The 22,357-nt window shown below is 41.6% G+C and overlaps 1 protein-coding gene across 1 annotated transcript in view; it reads right to left on the bottom strand.

Moving 5' to 3' along the window:
• Nucleotides 1-294: 294 nt before the first annotated feature.
• Nucleotides 295-22,357, bottom strand: part of gas2l3 (growth arrest-specific 2 like 3) — a 36,550-nt gene continuing 14,487 nt past the window's right edge. Inside the window, exons 3-11 of the mRNA XM_088922655.1 lie at nucleotides 19,152-19,329; nucleotides 17,520-17,638; nucleotides 15,914-16,055; nucleotides 12,387-12,450; nucleotides 11,835-11,973; nucleotides 11,161-11,223; nucleotides 7,474-7,581; nucleotides 4,491-4,924; nucleotides 295-4,364 (exon numbers count right to left, since the gene is read on the bottom strand). Coding sequence (XP_088778781.1) covers nucleotides 3,431-4,364; nucleotides 4,491-4,924; nucleotides 7,474-7,581; nucleotides 11,161-11,223; nucleotides 11,835-11,973; nucleotides 12,387-12,450; nucleotides 15,914-16,055; nucleotides 17,520-17,638; nucleotides 19,152-19,329 — 2,181 coding nt within the window. The 3' untranslated portion in view covers nucleotides 295-3,430. The remainder of the gene's footprint in view (nucleotides 4,365-4,490; nucleotides 4,925-7,473; nucleotides 7,582-11,160; nucleotides 11,224-11,834; nucleotides 11,974-12,386; nucleotides 12,451-15,913; nucleotides 16,056-17,519; nucleotides 17,639-19,151; nucleotides 19,330-22,357) is intronic.

Below are 22,357 nucleotides of genomic sequence, written 5' to 3' on the forward strand. Positions count from 1 at the left end.
ACACCTTGAAAACATTCTTCTTATTATTTTAAAGGAGCAGAATTAGATTACTTTGACCACAGATGCAAAGGTTTTTATCTATATACAAATGCGTTTTTGTATACCAATGCAACACAGCTGAAGTAACAATAAACACCTTCCTACTTTAATCTTTGTAAGGTAAAACAATAAGGCCTTTTGCAGATAAAAGTACAGAATCAAAGACTACAAAGTATACTGTATGTACAGTCTAAGTCAAAAAGAACGTTCAACATATACTTACGCTAGGATTTTCAAGGTGATTTTTTAATAGATTATTTTTGTAAGGATTACAGCAGTCTTAAATAATTTCCATCCAGTTTTGCATATACTGTATACACACAAATCCACATATAACTTTGTCATTTTATTTTAGACTGTTCTACAGACAATGCAATGACTTCCTATGCTATACAGAACAGTTCTTATGAGGTAATCTTTGAAAATATGACCCAAAGCTTTATTTGAATAATAAAATATGAAATTGTTCTTTAAATCTATACAAAATACCCCATTTTGTGAAAGACTCAAGCTACAAAAATAGCTTTTCTCTCACAAAAACCTGAACAGCTAAAGTGACATTTCTAGGCCTTAAAATGCTTTTACATCTATATAGTAAATGGACAAAATATTTTGTAACCATATTTTATTTTTGAGGTGACAGTAGCGCCATGGTTCAAGACATATCAGTATATTATAGAGACAATTTGCACTAAACATTATGTTTTAAGGGAAAAGCCCACTCATTAACAGGACTAATTTTCTAATCATCAGGCTACATAAAATACATATTGCTATTTACTGTTATAGCATAACCTTCAGTCCAAAACCTCTCAACACCGGTAAACCAAAATTGAAGAAATTAAAGAAATTAAACCTCTTTTGCGGCCTTTCAAAAATGGAAACTAAAATAATTTATACTGTGTTTGATTTATTTTTGGCTTCCTCAGAGCCTCTCCTTACGGATGGTACACCATATGAATTATGAAAATTCAATAAAATTACATACCTGCAGCACCCTGTTCAAAAGAAAACAAAATAAACAATGGATATTGATACTATTACCATATCACTGGCATACAGTTGCTCTAGTATATGCTTACAAACAGTTGGAATAGTATTAGTAAAAGTATCTGTGCAAATCAAGCTAGGCATATTTTGTCCCACTATGCTGTTTCAATAATTTAGAATTTACTAGAAATTAGCAAAATCGTTTCACTAAATGTGTAGAATGATCTTTCATAATCGAAGACAAATGCTTTGCTTTCTATCAGAATGTGGTTTATTGTTGTGCCACAACTATGGAGAAAAGGTAAAACACCCTGTTGTCAAGCAGGTCAGCTGAGACCTTCCCTGCTTCAACAGCACCACTTGGCATGAAACTTCAGACGCCTCGAGGCAGAATATTCTTTTTCATGAACCGATGACACATGACCAGAATCTACCCAGTCTCTTAAAAACAGAAATAAAACAGAAAATACCTTAGATTTCTTTCAGCAGGAAACATCAGAAAACACACATGAGCTACTTTTCAGGATAGGATGCCCATTTTACTAAAGGAAACTGTTTCTCACAAACAATAGATCTGACCATCCTGCTCACTGTGCAAGATAGCAGCCCTTCTGTATATGACTAATGAACAGGTTTCTAAAATGTTATTCATATCCATAAGCAGGGCCGTCCAGTCCCGGTCCTGGAGGGTCAGTGTGTCTGTAGCAGGGCTGTCCAGTCCTGGTCCTGGAGGGTCAGTGTGTCTGTAGAAGGGCCGTCCAGTCCTGGTCCTGGAGGGTCAGTGCGTCTGTAGCAGGGGTGTCCAGTCCTGGTCCTGAAGGGTCAGTGTGTCTGTAGCAGGGCCGTCCAGTCAAGCAATTAGTTAGCTAAATCAGCCAGTTCCTGGCTTAAATATAACAGACTAACAGCTTCACCCAACTCTTAAGATACAGCACCCCTCCAGGAACAGTCCCCTGGCACGCTACTGTTAATACAATGACTGCTTTGTTGTGATTTAATCACATATACAGTCAGCTGACAAACCCAGGCACAAGTCATGTAACATATTTAACCACAAAATGAATATCATGGGTCAGAACTAGCGGAATGGTGGTTTCTTTTTAAACTTTCTCTTCAATATTATATTTTTCTCATGTCCTGTACTATGTTTGAATGTGACAGCACTGACTTAAAACAAAAAGATGCAGATTTACTAAACACAGCGCTACCATTGTAAACATTAATTAAAAAAAAATTGGAATCATAAATGATTTTACTGCAGCACGGCAGCACAGTGGTCAGCGTTGCTGCCTGGCAGCGCTGGGGCCCTAGGTTCAGCTCTGGACCTGGGGTGCTGTCCGTGTGGAGTTTGTATGTTCCCCCTGTGCTCCTCCGGGAGCTCCAGTTTTCTCCCAGTCTAAAGACATAGTGGCTGATTGACTGGCTCTGGTGTGTGTGTGTGTGTGTGTGTGTGTGTGTGTGTGTGTGTGTGTGTCTGCCCATCGAGAGTCAACTCCTTGAAGCCGCTGCTTGCCGGAAGAGGCTCCAGCTTCCCCTGTGACCCTGAACTGGCTGGCGTGATTAGAAGATGGATGGATGGATTTATTTTACCATCCAAATTTGGAATCGCACAGCGCTAATCAACTTGGCTGTCTTTTTTTAAACCTGATAGAAGGACTGAAGAATGCAGGCTGTGCACGTTTTCCTTTGAAACACATTGCTGGAGCCATGAGGTGGTGTTTCTCACTGCAAGTGTCACAGTCAACACAGATGGAGCAGTGGAGGAGGCACTGGCTCTCACTGCACACAGTCACACACCGTCAGCCAGCCCCTCGCAGACACAATGATGGCTGGACCTCTAGTGATGCAGGTGGGACAGGAGGTGGCCCTCCACCTAGATCAAACCAATGCCCTAGTATTTAGATTGGAGATGATGCCCTCAGATAAGATGTTCAGATACTGAATCCTTGGTCAATGAGAAGGGCTGTAAAACCAACTGCTCTGACTAAATACCACTCCAGGTTTGTACAGACTAGTCTTCCTTCAGTTCCCCCTTCAACTGGTGCTGCAGTGTCTTGATTCTATGCCTGACCTACAATAGTCTAGTCTAGCGGGATCGGCACAGACAGGCACACAGACAAATTAGAGACACCGGTTAACGGGGAACATGCAGAGCTCACACAGAAAATACCCCGGTTTGGAATCAAGCCCAGCGAACAGCTGTGAGGTAGCAGAGCCAGGCACCCCCAAAACACAAATTAAATTAATGGTGGAACCTCTTCTTTGTACTGAAAACTTGGTGCAAAATCACAACCTCAAACATGCTTTGTTTTATAATTTCATGACACTTTACAAGAAAAAAAAATATTTTTTATATGTTCAAACATGGAAGACAATTCTCTCCTTGCCATCTGCACAAGATTCAGCTTTTCTGCTTCTTCTTGCCGTTCATTACAAAATAAGGGTCTTCACCTTTGCTCTTGAGTTCAGGATTTCTTTTGACACATGGAGCAGTCCTACTGGAGGAGAGGGGAGCCTTTCCAGTTATAAAGGGCTTCTTCTTGTTGGCAGGACCCTGAGCTGGGCGCAGCCCTCTCACCGCAGTCTGACCGGCGGGCTGTGCTCGGCGCGCTGGGGCTTCTGGGGCTTGGACCGTAGTCTGGGAAATCTTGACAACAGACAACGGACTCCGCACGGTGGAGGTGGAGGGAGCGGTTGGATGTCTCGAGGCTTTGGGATTTTTTGTTACAGCCCTAGAAGAAGGCTGGCTTTGGGTCTGAACCTTTGTCTCAGTAGAAAGCATCGGTTTAGGTACGGGGGGCTGATTTTTGGCTGCCTTGGAAGGCCCAGAGCGTGCGAGAGCAGGAGAGGGCTTGGAGCTGGGATTGCTCTTGGGCGTGGGAGTCTCTGGCTTGGCGGGGGTACCGGCTCTGAGCGGACGGGAAGTCGGTTCCGGTGCCCCGAGGCCCTGGGTGTTCAGTCTAAGAGCTGCCGCAGGCGACCCTGGGCGTCTCTGGGAAAGCCGTCTCTGAAGAGTGGCTGGAGCAGGAACAGGAGCTGGAGGTGGCCTGGCCTGTTCCCTGCCACTTCTGGGAGGCCCCCTCGAAGCCAATGCAGACGGGCTCGTGGGGTCAGAACAAACCGAAGCCGTCCTCGATGCGGAGGGCGCTGGACAGCACCGGGGAGGGGAGGGGGCGGCTTTGGTCAACTGGGCCGGGCTCGGGTTCGTAGGCTTGGGGGGTTTCCACGCTGGTTTGGAGTGGACAGGTGGGTCCCTGCTAAGGGACGTGGTGCACCTGGGTGAAGGAGTCAGCCTGGACACCACTGGGGAACTTGTCAAAGGAGACTGGGCTCGCCTCGCCCTGCTCTCGAGACTTGTCAAAGGAGACTGGGCTCGCCTCGCCCTGCTCTCGAGACTTGTCAAAGGAGACTGGGCTCGCCTCGCCCTGCTCTCGAGACTTGTCAAAGGAGACTGGGCTCGCCTCGCCCTGCTCTCGAGACTTGTCGTGAGCGCCGAGGGTGTCCTTGCCTTCGGCGTACAGCCCTGCAGTCTCCCGGCAGGAGGAGAAGGGGGCAGGCGCGAGGCTTTGGAAGGCGCCAGCGGCCTCTTCGCCAGGTGTGGCGCAGCGGCCGAGGACGGCGGCGCTCTCGCAGTCAGCCTGGGACCTGGAGAAGGGACGCTGGCGTGGGACAAGTGGACGGCCGAGAGAGGATGCATGGCGGGAGGCTGAGGGGACCTGCCTGGCGACGCCGGCACGGCTGGCGCGGGGCTCGTCATGCCCTTCTGGAAGGCCAGGATCTTCTGCTCCAGCGTGGTGAACTGGAGCACCCGGCAGGGGTCGTACTTCAGCAGGAAGCCCTGGAGCGTGTCCCAGCCACCGCCGACGCGCACCATCACGTGCTTCCCGTGCAGCATCTGCAAGACGGCAGCGAGAGACGCGGGTCAAGCAGCGCAGCCGGCCCGGCCTCAGAGGAGCCCCCGCACACCCGCCCACACGGCTCACTGCCCCTTCCTGAAGGCTTGCGGCTCTAAATGATACTTGGTAGTAGTCTTTTTATAAGAGTGTACGCAAGAAGTGATTTTTTAGAATGTACTGACTCTGTGATGAAAACTAATTGTCAGAATAAAAAGTTCCCAATTATTCTGCACTTAAGAAATCCAAATTCAGGCTGAGTCTTCATATCCATGAAGACATACAATGCCACTTCTGAAATTACTAGTACAGTTATATATAACCATACAAAATACAGTTACACTGCTGATTTCTAAAAGGCCTGCACGAGTTACAGATGGATTACATGACTACATCCCCGAGAATTATACATATTTTACGATGCTTGCTGGTAATTAATGTAGCTATAAGCCAAGCGAAGACGAGGCTTAAAATAGATCCCAGGTATGTTATATACCCTTCACAAACACTAAATATACTGTAGAATAATTATGAATACTTCTGATGTGCTACAACATTTCTAGCCTAGAGGGACTGAATTTCTACAACTCCAAACTGCATACCCGGAGTAGCAATGCAGGCTAATCCTATCTTTCTACAATAACTTGATTAGAATAAATTATATATATAATCAGGGACAAAAGCTTGCATTTGCACTTTTATCACACAAGAAGATGGTCAAACATTGCACGCTAAACTTTACAGTTACAAATACAGTAACAGAGCTCTTCTATAATCAGCAATGAAGTATAGATCATCTTGCCTTATCTTCCACTAACGCAATACATAATGCATATCCCATTTACTGTATGTTCACTTGACATTAGAATTCCTTAATGGTTTTTCCCTAAGTTGTCTCCTATGGTTTCCTAGCTGTGAAATCTGTAGCATTCAAACTATAGCTTCTACACTAAAGCTGATGAACACATTGAGTCGTTTTTTTCTCTGCTGCATATTAAAGGTATAGCACTATTGAGATGTTTCTCTTTAACATACGGATCACTAATACTGTGGCATTAGATCAGACATAAAAAGCTCACAGAGGTGCTCCTGCCACAGGTGGTAAAAATGGATATGCTCAACCTTTTAAAGGAGGATTTATTCCTGCATATCCTGTTTAATTCTTGTATAAATAGACATTGTGTTGAGGCTATTGAACTGTACATCCGACAGGGAGATGAAGCCACGCTCCTGTGCAGCAGGGCAGGAGAAAAGGAACACTCTTTGTTAAGAGCGGCCTGTTGAGCTGTTTTTGCAGAGCTTCTTTTTGTCCCATTTTCCAGGAAACATCCTGATGTTTCAGGAGGCCCCTGCCTCTGTTTCTTTAAACAAGGAAACACGGAAGAGGAGGAAATGTTGGATGACGCCCCCCCCCCCGGTCTCTGCAGCACTTTGAGTTCCGAGAAGAAACATGAGAAAAGCTTCAGAGGGACAGTGTGAGGAAACCAAAACAAATAATTAACAGTGTTTAGAACTGCGTCCAGAACTGTCTCTGAAGAAAACAGTTTCCAAGTAAGGAAGGATGTTAATCCATGTCAGCACTTCAGAATTATGAGGCAAATTTGTAATTGAACATATAAATCCGGTTCAGACATAAAAAGCCTCTTAGAATTAAGCCTCACCATTTATGACACGACGGGATAAGGACAAAGCATATACAATCTGTTTGGTTTACATTTATAGTAAATTTGATTGATTTTCAGATCACATTTCCTACTTTGAGAAGTTTAATTTTTAGGATAATTCTATTAATTTTTATTCATTTAGAAGTATCTGTTGTTTTATTGTTAAACCCCACTGATTTTGGAAGTGCCAAGCTTGTGTCTTTCACATCTCGGCTCATAGATACGATACCCACGGCCGCAGGACGACCTGCCACCATTGAATAGCTCGTCTTTTAACATGTCACAGGCGACACAGTCCTCTTCCAGACGTTTGGCTCTGATCTCCTGTAAGTACTCTGGTAGACACAGGGGGTCGCTCTGTCACCAATCCCCTGGAGAGCCCTGGCAGTCTAACCCCACCCTACTCTCAGCCAATATGAGCCTATCTGGGGAATTCTAGTCTCAGTCAGCTAGTGACATGACCGAGGCCCGAACCCACAACACCTGGACCATAGGGCTCAAACATTCCTAGAGACTTTCATAGCGTTTCAAGTTAGGATTAAAAAACTTGAGGATTCCAAAATAATTTGTGAATGCATGCGTCTTAAACTTGACTCAAGAAGGAAACAGGCATGTCAGGATCAACAGAAGGAAGAAAAAATGCTGGAGGGGCAAAAGCCACATACCAGCAAGCTTTGGCTGCTGGGAAAAATTTGCTCAGAACTCAAAATGGCAAGAGATTCATGGTCCAAGGACAGACTTCCATCTGAGCTAGTGATTGTGAATAGCTGGATAGAGCTAAAAGGAATTCAAATGTTTTCTCCCAAATTTGGGATAGCATTTAGTTTACAGTAAGCACAGTCAATCGGCTCTGGGAATTGCTCATTGTATATGACGTGAATACTCACCCTGATGAACAGGATCTTGTCTCCTAGTCTGTATCGGCCTTCAGATAAATACTCAATGGAAAACCTATGAGAGCAGTTACAAGGAGGGTCATCAGCAATATGCTGAACCTATGGGAAGAAAAAGAGCAAACCATCAATACTCAACTTTCAAATAATGCATTGCTCACACATGCATGACTACTAAACTGTAGTTGAAAATCCTATAAAATGAATTATATATTTATTGTATTGTCCATTAATACACCAATGTTGAGGTTATTGTATGTGTTGGTTCAAAAATTAACATGCACTGTACATGCATGGATCTACACATACAACCATAAGCACACACAGAATTGTAAATCTACTACTGGGTGCAACTACATCTTTCCATGTTACAATTATGCACAAATGAGATAAAATAATAACCATCGGGCTAGGGTTTTCAATCAAGCAGTCCAAGTCCGGGAATGTGCATGTCAACCGTTAATGCCCTAATTCCTGCAACATGACGATCTGAGCACATTGTAGCAGAAGTTGCAAACCATGGGACACTACTCAATGAGCAAAATATTTTCAGTGAAGCAAGTGAAATACTAAACTGTGTTCCCTCAGTCACACTTGTCAGGTCAATTTCAATAGAACAACTTACACGGAGCAGACTTTTGCCCTCAACACAATGTTCAATCCAGTGAGCTTTATCCATCTACTTTACCAGGGGAGGTTTCATCTGAGACAACTTCAGGCAACAGTGTTCAAACCAACGGAAGTTTTTAGAAGATCAATAAATACAACTATTCATTTATTTACTGGATACATTTCTTTATGACTTAAAGCACACATTTTGTAAATACCTTAAGTCCAGTTTGGTAAACACTTTAAGGATTGTGACCTACAGTACAGACCAAAGTTTGAAGCCAGAGTTATACTGTAAATCACAATTTAATCTTTTCATTTTTCGTGTTGACTTCAAAACTGTGTAGACTTTAACACTAGGCCCTGATAATCCAAAAAACACACACATTAGACCAGAATAAAATGACCCTGTGTCAGTGAATTTCAAGCAAAGAATTAACCATGAAGGCATAGGGGGTTTCGAAACAACTCAGGAGATCAACAGTAGGGTAAAAAAAAACTTTCAAAGACATGGAATATCCCTTTGACCACAGAGAAGTCAATCATTACAAAAAGGAAGATGTATTATTCCACCCAGACAGTGCTTAGATCACGCTGTCCATCCAAACCGAGTGACCTGGCAAGGAGAGAACTGGTCAAGGAGGCCACTGCGAAGCCAACAGTGATTTTGAGGGAGCTACTGTACAGAGGTCAATGGCCATGATGAGAGAAATGTCCTGGAGTCAACAATATCCTGGTCACCCCATAAAGCAGGACTGGACAGTAACATGCAAAAACCATCCATATTGCTGAGTTTGCAACACAGCACCTGAATGATCCTGCAAAAACGTGGCAAAAGGTGCTGGTCATTATAAGAACAAACTGGAACTTGATGGTCTAAATGCTAAGCGTTATATTTGGTGCAGACCCATCACAGATCATCATCCACTCAACACCTTCACTACTGTCAAGCACAGCGGTGATGCTTCTCGCCATTAAGGAAAATACACTGCCAGAAGGGTCAAGGCAGTTTGCCAAAACTGGCGACAAGGTGAAGCAAATTACAGGCAAATCTTAGACGAAAAGCAGTTTAGATCCGATAAAGACTTGTAACCAAGATGGACTTTCATAGTTCAGTCAGACAGTAAGGCCAAATCTACATTGGAACAGCATAAGAAGAAAAAATCATAGAATGTCATTGATAAAACCCTAACTTGAAAACAATGGAAATTGTTTGTGGAAAAACGTTTGCTTCACAATTATCTCCAACTAGCTTCACAGTGTACTAAGCTGGAAGAGACATATGCAAAAAGAAAGACAGCCAAAGATGCTTCCACCAAAAACTGACATGGGGGTGGGGTGGGGGGGATATTTTTGCAATCAACATATTTTAGGTCTGATAACTCTTCGCAATTCTTGCTGACATTTTTTTACAGTACTTGCAAGTGTTCAGTTTGAGTGTTCAAGTGTTGACCAAAAGTATTCACGTATAAAATATGCACGCGCATTATTCAGCTACTGTATATGGGACACTAAATGGGACACCTTTGGAAGGAGGTGAATACTTTTGCAAGGCACTGCACAGGAGGTGTCCCACCTCATCCACCACTGCCGTGCAGCGTCCTCCTGGGTGCTGTCGCACACCAATTATCCTCCACTAACTTAATTAAGGGGGGCTGTACAAGCCCAGGGTGGAATCAGACAGGACACCAGGACTAGTCTCTTACGAATGGTGCCTGGGGATGTTTAATGACCAAGTGGTCAGGACATCAATTTAATATCTCTTCTGAAGACCAGCACCTCCTACAGCAGTGTCCCCAGTCCTGATAGTGAGGTGTTGGTTCAGAAAACTAGGTACAGAAAGAAGAGCGCCACCTACTGGTCTACCAACACCTACTACAGCAGCAATCTGGGTTTCTTCACAGGTCTCCAAGGTATGAACTCCTAGTACTCATCAGGCCCAGTCTTGCACAGCTTCACCAAGAAGGGGTCAGGCCACAGGGTGGTGACACCGATGTCCACAGTTGGTAAAGACATACTGTACAAAAATGTCTCTGTCACTTCCTGCTTCAGTCTGATGTCGGTCAGTCAATTTGGTGACGTAGACTCAAAACTTCTTCCGTCAAACTTGGCTGTTTTGGTGTTCCTCCCATTTCAGTAACCCCTTATTCACGATCGATACAGTTCACAATTGATGCTCTTTTATCAGCTGCAATATCAGGCTCAAAGTCGCCATCGTGGACAGCTCGGATGCCAAACTCTCTTTCCAATTTCTATTATGTTCCAGAAGTGAATCACAAGGAAAAAATGAGCGTTCAGGTTTTCCTGAAGTGTTTAACAGGTCTGGAAAAGGAAGTTGTAACCCTATCTACCATCTGTTATATCAATTCATTTTGACTCCATCTCATATTAAGTATCTTTTGCGCCATATATCGTATTGTTAAATAGAGGTCCTGCAGAGAGAGGACACAGGTAAGCATTAAAACAAACTAATCTGACAAAATGAGAATCAAACTGATTTTTAAAGCATATTGCATATTTCTGGTGGTTGCGTGATTATATAATACATTGCGTCAGATATACAGGATGTGCTGAGGATTAAAACAGATTTGCGTTTCAGTGTTTTCTGGTATTATATAAAAAGAATTCAATTCACATTAATGAAGCAGTAGAAAGGGTTTTAAAACGGAAAAAGAACTATGGTTTAATAAAGACCGTCCTTTTTCAAAAGAATATAAAACACTCTTTATACATTGGTAACACAACCCACAGATCCAAGTGTCTATATCACTTCATGTTGAACAACACAAAACTAATGGCAAAATATATGGACATTCAGTTTTTTTTATATCCAGTATACACCACTTGAATAAAGTAAGTAAAGATTCCTCATCTCTCACCCTCCTTTTTGTTTTAATACATTGGCAGGACCTTAACTGGAAATCCCATTCCAGACACTGTAGATCTATATTGGGCTTTCGAGACTACAATTTCTCCAACAGATAAAAAAGTTTTATTTTAAACAGCATGGAATGTCCTTATATTTTGTAAGACACAGAAATGAACACCCAGCTGTTGTGCACTTGACCTGACCTGTTCAGTCCGAAGGGCTAGTTGGTCAGTGCCCATAAATCTCACCCAGGCTGCTGAGGGGGACTGAACGAATAAAAAAGAGTGAGACAAATTGTGGAAATAATACGAGACTAAACAAAATTACAAAGACATTAAACATGGGAAAAGCTGAGGTATGACTTGCTTTGAAACGGGATTTTGCAGGAAAAGCATTTGAAATGCAATTTCACTGCAGGTGTCACAAATAGCACACAACCCCTTATAGCCGACAAGCAGCACAAACACATATTTTCTAATACAACTGTGAGAAAATCACCATAGCCTGTCAAAGCAATAAGTGACCAAAAAAATATTTAAATCCATCAATGGGAAAAAAAAGAGTAAGTGTTCACTTTCTTACAGAAGTTGTACTTTTCATAGAATCTGCGTTAATACAACGTGCACAGTCATGTGTCTTGAAAAACACGCTTCTGTCTTAAAAATACTCAAACAATCTAACATTATCAATGCAAAGCTTGTATTTTTATACCAGATTTTCATGTCTATCTGTACCCTAGGGGCGTGCTGGACAAAACAGGACACTGTTAGAGTTCTACAGAACCCTAGTGTCTCTTCTGCAAGGCTTTTGGCCTGATAGTCATGAAGTGAAATGACATAGAATATAACCATAAAAAACCCAACCAGACAGCACTTACAGCCTCATGAAGGTCTCCATGCTGACAGCACACGCTGAAGGTTTTAACTGGAGGTGTGGGCCCCCTGGTGATGAGTAGTGTTTCCTCCAGTTCAATCTCCTTCTCCAGCTTGACTAAGACTGGTGGCTCCACGCCGTATCTAAGGAACAAAACAGATCATCCCCTGGAAATGTCTGGCACACATGAGTCAAAATGCTGGAGAAGAGCTCACTGACTGCCCCAAGGGAATGTTGGGGGATCACTGACTAATGACCAGACAGGCGAGTGCCGTGTTCACTGTGAAGAATTTCACAGATCTCCTGATGTTCTGTAACTGCCTGCACCTGCACTTATGTGTAAGGGATGACTACACACATGTGTTTGTCAAGACTTCCACTATTAAAATCATGGCTACTTGCTGCCATGCTCCTAGCAAAAGCATGTGAAAATCTCCAGCACTCAACGCCTAAGGAGGGACCCCTTTAAATCTTAAAGGGAAAAGGCTTGCTTTATGAAGAGGAGCTGAATGAAAGCACCGCACGTCAGTCATCGGTGGCGTTAACGAGCACTTACTTAGACACAATCCGTCCAATTTCCAGCAAGCAAAGGCACACCTGGCGTGGCTCTTTGTGCAGCACTAAAGGAAAGAAAGAAAAAACACAAAACACTTCAAGCAATTAATATCTCAAAACTAGGAACAGCAAGGACACACAGCTTATTACGATAAACCTGGGCTTTTCAACAAACATATGTGAACATAAATGAGGCACTTAAAGACACGCTTATTCTAACCCTTCTTGAAGAGGCATAAAGTGCTGCTAACAAAAAGCTCAAGGAGGAATTTGCTTTCGCTTTGCCACCTGGTTTACCCTGGTTAAATGATATTGGACCCAAGTATATCCCCGAAGCCCTACTCCAAAGTTACCCATGGGTGCGTCGCAGGAACATTAAGTAGCCTATAAATAAATCACAATGCACAATTACAAGAAAAAAAAACACAAACGGAGATTAAGTGCCAGTCAGAGGACACACAAGCCACAGTGCTGCAGGAGCACGGGAAGCCTAGAGCAGCGGTTCCTGGTCCTGGTGACCCACACACAGGTCCTGGTGACCCACACACAGGTCGGTTTTTGTTCCAGCCGAGCCCTCAAATCCACAATCAAACCCTAAACTTAAGATTAATTTGTTCCCAGCTCTTAAACATGTTGGAGCTTTAACTGTTGCACTTTGTAAGTGAAATAAAATCCCAAACGTGCGACTAGGAACCAAATGCAAATATTCCAGAGAAGCAACTTCTTAGACCCAGTAAGGCTTCAGTTATCTGATGAAGTGTGCTGGAATGAAACCCAGGTGTGCGGGCATCATGACCAGGACTGGGAGCCACTGGCCTAGAGATACCGCCCTGCAGCAGCCCACTGCACACTGCAGGGCACGGGCACCATTTGGGACTGCCAATCGGGATTGATCCCACGTGTGGAGGCCTTCATGATGTAACCCAGAGCCCCACAGCGCCGATCTTTTCAAGGAATCAAGGATTCTGGCAAAAGACACAGCCATCAGTATTTTTTTCTTGTTGTGTTAGAAAATCCAGCACTAATTTGACCTGGTCACAAGGTGTCCTTGGGTAAAAAGGAGGAGGTGCTAGCTGGGACACTATAGTTGATTCATTAATAAGATCCAGAAGCTACAGAAGGTGCCACTGCTCTCTGTAAAATAAGTAATTGTTGCTTTGTCTGTGTTAAGTTAAGTGTTATTCCAATTTTCCATTTCTATATGGGTTGAATATATAGATCCACTACCCTGGACTGTATCTACCAAACACAGCCCAAAACTGAAGGTGTGCGAAGCACACCACCACAGTAAATCATCTTACCCTTTGCTGTAACAAACAATCAGAACAAGATACTGAACACTTCTTTCTTTGTTTTTAATTCTAGATATTTCCGATTGACATTAAAAGAAGCCAACTACGTACCGCAAACCCAGAACTTCAGCTGAGGTGAAACATGACTGCTAACCCAGCTGTCAGAGCAGATCACCATTCTGAGCACAAGTGGAAACTGTGGAAGTGCAATTAGAGCCAAGACTTCGGCTTCCTTCAAGAAACAGCTCGTTAGATCATTTAACAACCAACTACTAAACAGACTAGGCGAGCTGAACAGCCTCCTATTGTTTATAACCTTTATTATGTGATTATTTTTCTTTTTTTAGTCAATTGCTGTAATACTTGCCTATGTTTTCAACCAATTAATACAGCGTTTTCCAATCGAGCAGGAATACTCAGCATTAAGAATAGCTGCAATACTAAGTCTTATTGTTTGAGCGTTAATCTAATTACTATAGCAACTGCCAGAATATGTTCATTACAAAGAGCTGTCTTAAAATTCACCCAAATGTTCTGCACATGTTCACAGTGTACAGCACATTTTGCAGCTGATAAGAAATGACAAGCAGCTTATGGTAGGCAACGATTTGTGTCAAGTACAGTTTGCCGTGTTATAGAAATATTTTATGTTAGTGTATTTACATATTAACGACAAACAAATGCTGTTAAAACCCTTTTTAAACTTAAAACACAAGGCAATGATTCAAGCATCTCTTGTGGTATGCACTAATCACAAGCAGACATCTGGTTTGCCGGTTACTGCAGTGTCTTCTGGGAACAATGTGAAAAAATAGCGGAGAGTGGAGAATTTTAGACGAACACATATAAAATGTTCATTATTAAATGTGTTATTGTCCCAGCTATAACAATACTTGTACACTGGTTTTTAGCGCATTCATATTGCAGTGTTCCTCTTTTACTGATTTTTGGGGTTTTTTTGTGGCCAACGTAACCGACATTCCAAAAATGAATTCAATACACTTGTGGTCTTTGATGGAACTGAAAACATTCATGAGGCACAGAGCATTTCTAGAATTAATTTATCTAACATGAAATCTAGACTGACAAAGAGGAAAAATACATATAATAATTATTGTGTGAGATAGCCATGGACGGACTGCAGCAATGAAGATTCATTCTGTGTGATGGAAACACTGCAATGATCTTTAAAGGATCAGATTACCACCATAAACATATAATATCCAACAGACTTCTGAAGCAACACAGAAATACACATCAGCAAGAATTCTAAACTATTCCCATTCCATTATCCAAAATTGTTCTGACTGAGAATAAATTAATCCTTGTAGTGTACATGAACACTAGAAAATATACATATTTTTTCCCCCATTTCAAACAAAATGAAAAAACAAAACAAAACTGATGATCCTGAATTGCTGAAATTTTCATTGTCCGTATCTTAAAATTAGAAAAATGTATAAAGAGAACTAAAAAACGAAATGCAATAAAATGAGTAACTGCAGAAGATAAAACTTAAGTAGCCAAACACTAATTCCAGAGGATCACATACAAAGAAATATGATCTTAAGGATCACATGGATTTAGAAAACGCACACAGTAGAAATGGACACAATACAATACAGTTTTAAGAAGGCTTTTAAAAGAGTTCCTCCTAAAATATTAATTCTTGAAATAAAGGCAACAGGCACTTGGGGAACTGTGTGTTTGAATTGAGAACTGGCTAATGGACAGAAAACAGAGTTCAAATAAGAGGTGCTGTATTTATTGGAGTCCCACAGGGATCTGTATTAGGCCTACTCCTCCTCTTCATTTAGTGAAGGAGTCAAATTTGCAGATGACACCAAAAATAGGAGGATTAGCAAACATTAGAGAAACCGCAAATTAAATTTAATAAGCCTGAGATAAAATCTGAAGTTAAGCTTCCAGTGCTCTTTAAATGCTGAAAATGATAAAATCACTCAAATATATACTTGTAAATTATTGTGCCATATATATATATACAGTATATGATGTATATATCTTTATGGGGATACTTTACAAAAGCTGGTCAAATTATACATTTCATTAAAAAAACTTAATTAAACAAAGTTTTCATATTAATGTACTGCTGTGTGGCTGATTGAATCTATCCATTAAAAGCTCCACCTTCAGTATTTCCATGCAGCGAACTGTAACAACACATGGATTCTCCAAGCAGGACAGAAACCCTGGAAGAGATGTGTCCTACACTCACCCAAGCCCTCCGACTCGAAGAGGTACGTCTCATCCACTCCCAGCTCCCTGCACCAGCAGAGGAAGTTAGCGGTGTTGTCCCGGGCGAAGAAGGATCCAGGGGAAGCATCCTTCTTGCATGGGACCCTCTTCATAGGAAAGTGCTGGAAAAACAAACACGCACTTTTTCCATTTACAACAGACATTTTCAGTTGCAAAATAGATTCCCCCTATAAATTAACAGCAAACGGATTTAGAACTTCTCACAGCAAATTTAAACAAAAATAGAGAAAACAAATCTTACTGTTCAGCTTAGATGCTGTCGTATGTCATGTATTTTCTCAATAAAAAAAACATTTTTCTAAATGGCTGTCTATTAAGATTGCTTGTGTGTGTGCTAAAGATCATAAAGTCTTGACCCTTGATGGATCTGGACCATTTAAGGAATTAGAGCCTCCATAAATGACCTCCACATTATTACATTTATCAAAATTGTTTAAAAGCCTGATAATCTAGCAAAGGTATTTAATATAAACAGGTTAACATTAACTCTTCAGGTCCTGAAGATGTGAAGAACTGTAAATTTCAACCAGTTGGTTCGTGACTCTCGTTCATTTCATCTCTCTGATTCCAGCCTCATGCAGATATTTATTTGCTTGCCTTGTGCAGATGAGTAAGAATGGGTTCCCTAAACCACACATTTCTTGTTATATTTTACAACTGCTATGGAGGTAGTGTTATTCAATGTCATCAAACTTTATTCCTCTTACTGTATTTTAAAAAAAACGGCCAGTGGGCAAGGCGACTCCTCAGCCATTATTTTAGCATATACAGTATGTGGTGGCATTCTGCTTGCAGGCTATGCCTCATTAAAAAAAATGGCATACATCCTTTCCCCTGTCTTTAATGACAGATAAAACAGGTATTACAAATGCACTATGATGGCAATGTGAAAGCGAACAACGGGGACTTTTAGGAAACAGGTGTTTCAAAAACATCTCCCAGAACACTACATTACTTTTCAGTACACAATGCAGCACTTTGTGCCGAGACTACCTACTCAAGCCCTGCTGACAGCTCACTGCAAACTCTGTCAGTCTGCCCAGACAGCTGTATGCAAATGTCACCTTCATTAAGGATTTGAATTCAATAAGCGCTCTGACGCTAATTAATTCCAGCTCACACGATGATCTAAAAACTATTAGAGGGCAGAAAAATTTGCCTTATTAATCAAAACAGCAAAAATCAGATTATATTTTGAGTGCTATGAAACAGATTTGAGCGCTGTTTCTTTTAATATGTATGTGCTGGAAATGTAGAGCTTTCAGACTACCCAAGGCTTCCAGTTTAGTTACTGACATTCGGTTTATGCTGTGCAAAGAGTCTTTTTTTGCATCCCACCACAAGACACTGAACCCTTTATATCAAGCCCCTCAAAGAGACCTAGAAGAGAATTACTGATTTTAATTTGTATTTTCATTTAAGTCTCTAATAATCTTTAATACCAATACAAAGTTAAAGAAAACTGCAGGGTGAAAGGTTTCTGCGTCCCATACAAACCATGGAAAGACACGTCTTGCCCAGCAACGCTGCAGAACTGCACCACTGCTGTGAAACCACGGCCTCACCTTCCACCTGTCGGGGTGACAGCATTCCTTCACTTTTCCCTGCAGAATGCTGGCCAGCTGACAGAGTCGCGCCCCGTTGTCCAGCTCCTCCATGAAGGCATCTGCTCTTACTTCTGCTCCTGCGTTGGAGAGAAGAGTCGACTGAAACGTTCATTTCTTCTGGATTACAGCTTTGTGAGCTCTGTATCGGGCAGTGATGGCAGGTCTAGTATCTTTTTCACGCCGCAAGCTCATTTTAAATGACAGCAGGAGGAAATGAAAGAAAAAAACCTATTGTTCATATCTGACGAGGCTGTGATGAATCCCAAGGTTTTCTTTAACATCTTTCCTGACTGAGAGGGAATTACAGTATAGCTCTGGTATGGATTCCCTTGTTCTGGATGATGGCTGATAGGATCCTTAAATCTTTAAATTTAAACAATTAAAAAGGATTTAACCTGTTCAGAATTTAAAAGGCTAGGAGATAGACACCAGTACTTAATCACGAAACATACTACCTATTATAGTAAAGGACAATATTTTATACATGACTCCCAAAAAAGAAGGTTCCCATCACTTGAAACAAAACCAATGTTTCCAGAATGGCCCTAAATGCTGCTATTGGATTGACAGTGTAAATTTCAGATTTAGTTATAAAAACACTTTAACGTAACTTGAACAAAAAAAGAGAGCAAATCTGTTCAAATACACATGAGAAGAGTAACTGAAAATAATAATAATACATAATACATAAAGTTACAAATGAGAAGAGGCCTTTTAACCCACCTAGACATTTCCATACTTAGTAGATAACTGATCGGAGGATCTCACCCAGCAGTCTCCTGATGGAAGCCAGGGTACTGTTTATTTTTATTCTGTGTCTCTTTTAAAATATTTCACACATTTTTTATGTTTACCATGCAGTGTTTAATGTTGTTTAAAGTTTTTTTGTTGTACAGATTGCTTAGTTTGTGTCATTTTATTAATAACTATCTGTTTGCTCTTGGTTACCTCTGCTTTTATTACTCTTTTGCCAGAGCTGTGCCAGATTTAATAAAAAGTGACAGAACTTAGGTGCCTCTTATTATACCAATTTGCAATACTACAGTTCTATAAAAAAATTTTAAAGCACCAATCTGTCCATTAAAATAGCATTATTTCCATGTTCTATACTTTTGGGACATTGTCGTCCACAATAGATCACTTTATTGGCCATATACAATTTCTTGCATTAGGAATTTGTCTTTTCACAGACCCCAGCTTGCTCTCCCTGAGACAAACAGACAGGGAGAGAAGCTGGGGGTCAGAGTGCAGGGTCAGCCATTTATACGGTGCCCCTGGAGCAGTTGGGGTGAAGGGCCTTGCTCAGGGGCTCAATGGAGTAGGATTCCTCTGCCAGCCGCGGGATTTGAGCCGGCAACCTTCCAGCCACAGGCACAGCTCTTTTCTAAACCAGCTTAAAACCAACAAATTATTCAAACAAAATACTACCTAGCAACTTTTATATAATCTCATACTTATTAGTGAACGCAGCCAAAGTTTCAGATTAAACATGAGTTGATTAAGGCCCTGCAAAAACACCCACAAGGAATCAAAAGGAAAAATTTATCTTCTATAAATTCAGCATTGCATCCACATAATTCAGTACGTTACCCAGCATTCCCGTGAGCCAGATCGCCAGGTCTTCCTGCATGGGCACCAGGGCCGCCTCATGTCTCACCGCGAGCCACTGGTCATACTGGAACACATCTGCCAGACCAGGGCCGTGCCTGGGGGTCAGAGGGCTTCGCGGACTCGGCACAGGAAGGTCAAACCTCTCTCCGAACCACACCTGCACACAGGAGCACACGTCAGCCATCTCCCCGGCCTCCACGATCCTGCTGCTGTGTAATGGCTTGGGCTGACGCAGCCGTCCCTAGATCACATCACTTATTAACAAGAGCTGAGAAAGGCTTCTATAATACCCTCCCTGGGGGGTTAGTCCAATCACCTGCATGGGGGTCATATTTAGCAACTCGCAATCGGTAAAACTGCCACAAAACAAGTGGCAACGATAAAACACGTTAAATCTGCATTAAAACGAATCCGTTGCTTACTTTTTCAAGATATGAAAGATGAAATGTGATCATGGCATCCAAAGGATAGGAAATATATGTTCTTATTCATTTTTTTCTTGTCAAATGGTCTCTCAATTTGTACTGACACAACAAATGAGATTAGCTGTTGAGCGTGCCAACAATAGACTCTAGGTGTACACTATTCACTGGTAAATACCCAGATTCCTTATGCTTTGGGTGAAACTCATGGAGAAACAGAATAGCCACTATGAGATTAAGACGTATATTGTAAAGTTTCAGTCCACAGATTGTGCCAGCATAATTACAGCTGCTATGAGCTGCTATATGAGATATCATATAGCAAAAATAAAATAAAAACCACAGCACATAGCCAAGACCGTAAACCACTTCCTTCAAATGATCCAACGGATGTACAGATAAACTTACCAGCTATAACATAAACATAAACATATGTAATTATTCCTTAAGCCTTTGTTTGCATTTTTAGCACAGGTTTTTGCACAACTTGATTGAGCTCAAACATTTCCAAAAGGCTTTAATGATGTGTAAAAAGCTCAAATAACATTTAGGTAGAAGTTTATAACAGAAAAACATACAGTTGTGAAGAATGTATTTCTTTCTGTGTAAGAATATGCCAAGAACACCAGTTTGAGTTCAGGAATCAAGGGATTGCTGTGTTGTTGTGATGACCCTGGGGTACTGGCAAGTGTGGATTACTAGTACGCGGATTTAAATTTCATTTGAAAAGATGGCTCTTTGTACATAAAAATGTGGATTTCAGATGTCCAGTAGAGGTGCAAACCAAAACAAACCACCGCACTGTATGACATCAGCAGTACAAGCTGCAGACATGCCAAAATGCCAGTCATTCGGAAGAGCAATCAGAGAGCTGATCTCCTGATCCAGTGTGAAGGATTAATCAACTGCAGTGGGATCCTCCCTCTCACCACTGCAGCCTCAGCATCCTCCTGAGATTCATACGGAGCAAAGAGCACCTGAACGCAACATGATCACATCAAACGACACCTAATTACTAAAGCACCCTCAAAAAAGAGCAGTTGGGCATTTCAGGCTGGAGAGATAGGAAGGGAGACTGAAATCCAAACTATCTGTCTTCACACAAGTCCAGAGTTCAAGCAAAATGTTTGTTTTACCTTCTCCTGAAATGGGTTTAGCTGAAGAGCACGTTCCACCAGTCCAGATTGCTGTCATTAGTGCATAACCGCAATCTAAGCAGTTTTACCCTTACAGACAGTACACTCGTTGCCCTTAAGGGACAGTTGTACATAGATTCATTCAAAACATTCAACAAAGGTAAAAAGTATCAACATTTCATTCTAGAACAACAGAAAACACAAAGAAGCAGCACAATAAAAATACAGATACTTTAAGTTTATATTTTAAACCCGTTTTGTGCCAGATGTGGAAAACACTAGACACTTCAAGTGAAGCTCATACGCTGGAGGAAGCAGTGGCTTGTTCTCTAGCTTCCAGCTGATGCAAAAAACATTCCTGGTTTTAAAGTAGATTTTTCAGGGGCCACTGCAGGGGATGTTTTAAAGAAACAGATAGCGCCTGGATATTATCTGGTAAGGCAACACTTGCCGACTAACCATATTGTGTTGTAAACAATACAGCCCCAATGAAGCCTGTTCTCATGATAGGAGAATAACAGTCCATCGAAGCCTTAAGAAGGTGTCTTAACATAACTGGACCAACTAGCACTAAAATATATTTCTTTCTGGTTTGGGTTTAGAAGTGTTAATGTACAGACTTCATAATATCATCAATTATGGCCAACCCACAGTTTTGATATCTGCCCTTAGAACATAAAGGGTTACACGGTACAGCTATGGAGGTCCTACAGCTGTTGTTTAGTGCTGATTTCTGGTGGTGTTAGGAGAACTGGTTGGTCACAGCTCGTCGTCGACAAAACTCGCTCTCAATCATGTTTGTTTTATCATTAGTACTCCAGAGTTTGCTGTGCAACAGCCCTGCACACCACCAGCACAGAGGCTGGAATAAATGGCACAAATAGCGTGGTTGCCTTGAAATCTATATGCACCCCCTGGTCATTTATATACAGTTATAGAATATAGAAAAAGAACATTCAGAAAATTAAAAGGCAGTACTGCAAAACACTGGCCCTTAATGGGGAACTGCAGTCTGAATCTCTCAGATCAGTTATTACATTTCTGTAACTAAATTAATTGACGGTATTGCAAAATTTAACAAATTCTGAATTAAGCACAAAATGTGAACTTTTTGAAAGTACTGTATGGTCGCCTTTTTGTCACAAGCCACAGGTCTTGCCAGAGGCGACAGCAAACGTTTGCGCGAATTGCAAAGTGATACAGCCTTTCCTGCTCACTAGTCACTGTAGTGACTAATGTACTGTTATGTATGAACGAATGAGTACAGGCTGTGCAGCAGACATTTCACTGCAGAAACATTACAACATGATCTGAGTTACAACGTGCAGAGTCCACAAGTCAGTTGTATTTTTCAGCGAAGCTCTCAAAGTCGTGAGCAATATAACAACTGGATTAAAAGAGAGAGGTATGCCCAAGCCTGTTTGTTTACAATGAAATACGGCAACAACACATCACAGGACATTTGGTTGCCGAGTTCTGAACAGCAGAACATGGCACTACATATACCTGGAATTTTGTCTAACTTGTAATGTGAATTGGAGGTTTTCCATGTGACTGTCTACGTTTTACTTTAATAGTGATCTGAAATGAGCTCATCAATGCTGATGCATTCTAACTCTGAAATATA

Source organism: Atractosteus spatula, chromosome 8 (genome assembly GCF_055471065.1).
Source record: "Atractosteus spatula isolate fAtrSpa1 chromosome 8, fAtrSpa1.hap1, whole genome shotgun sequence".
NCBI classification, from domain to species: Eukaryota; Metazoa; Chordata; class Actinopteri; order Semionotiformes; family Lepisosteidae; genus Atractosteus; species Atractosteus spatula.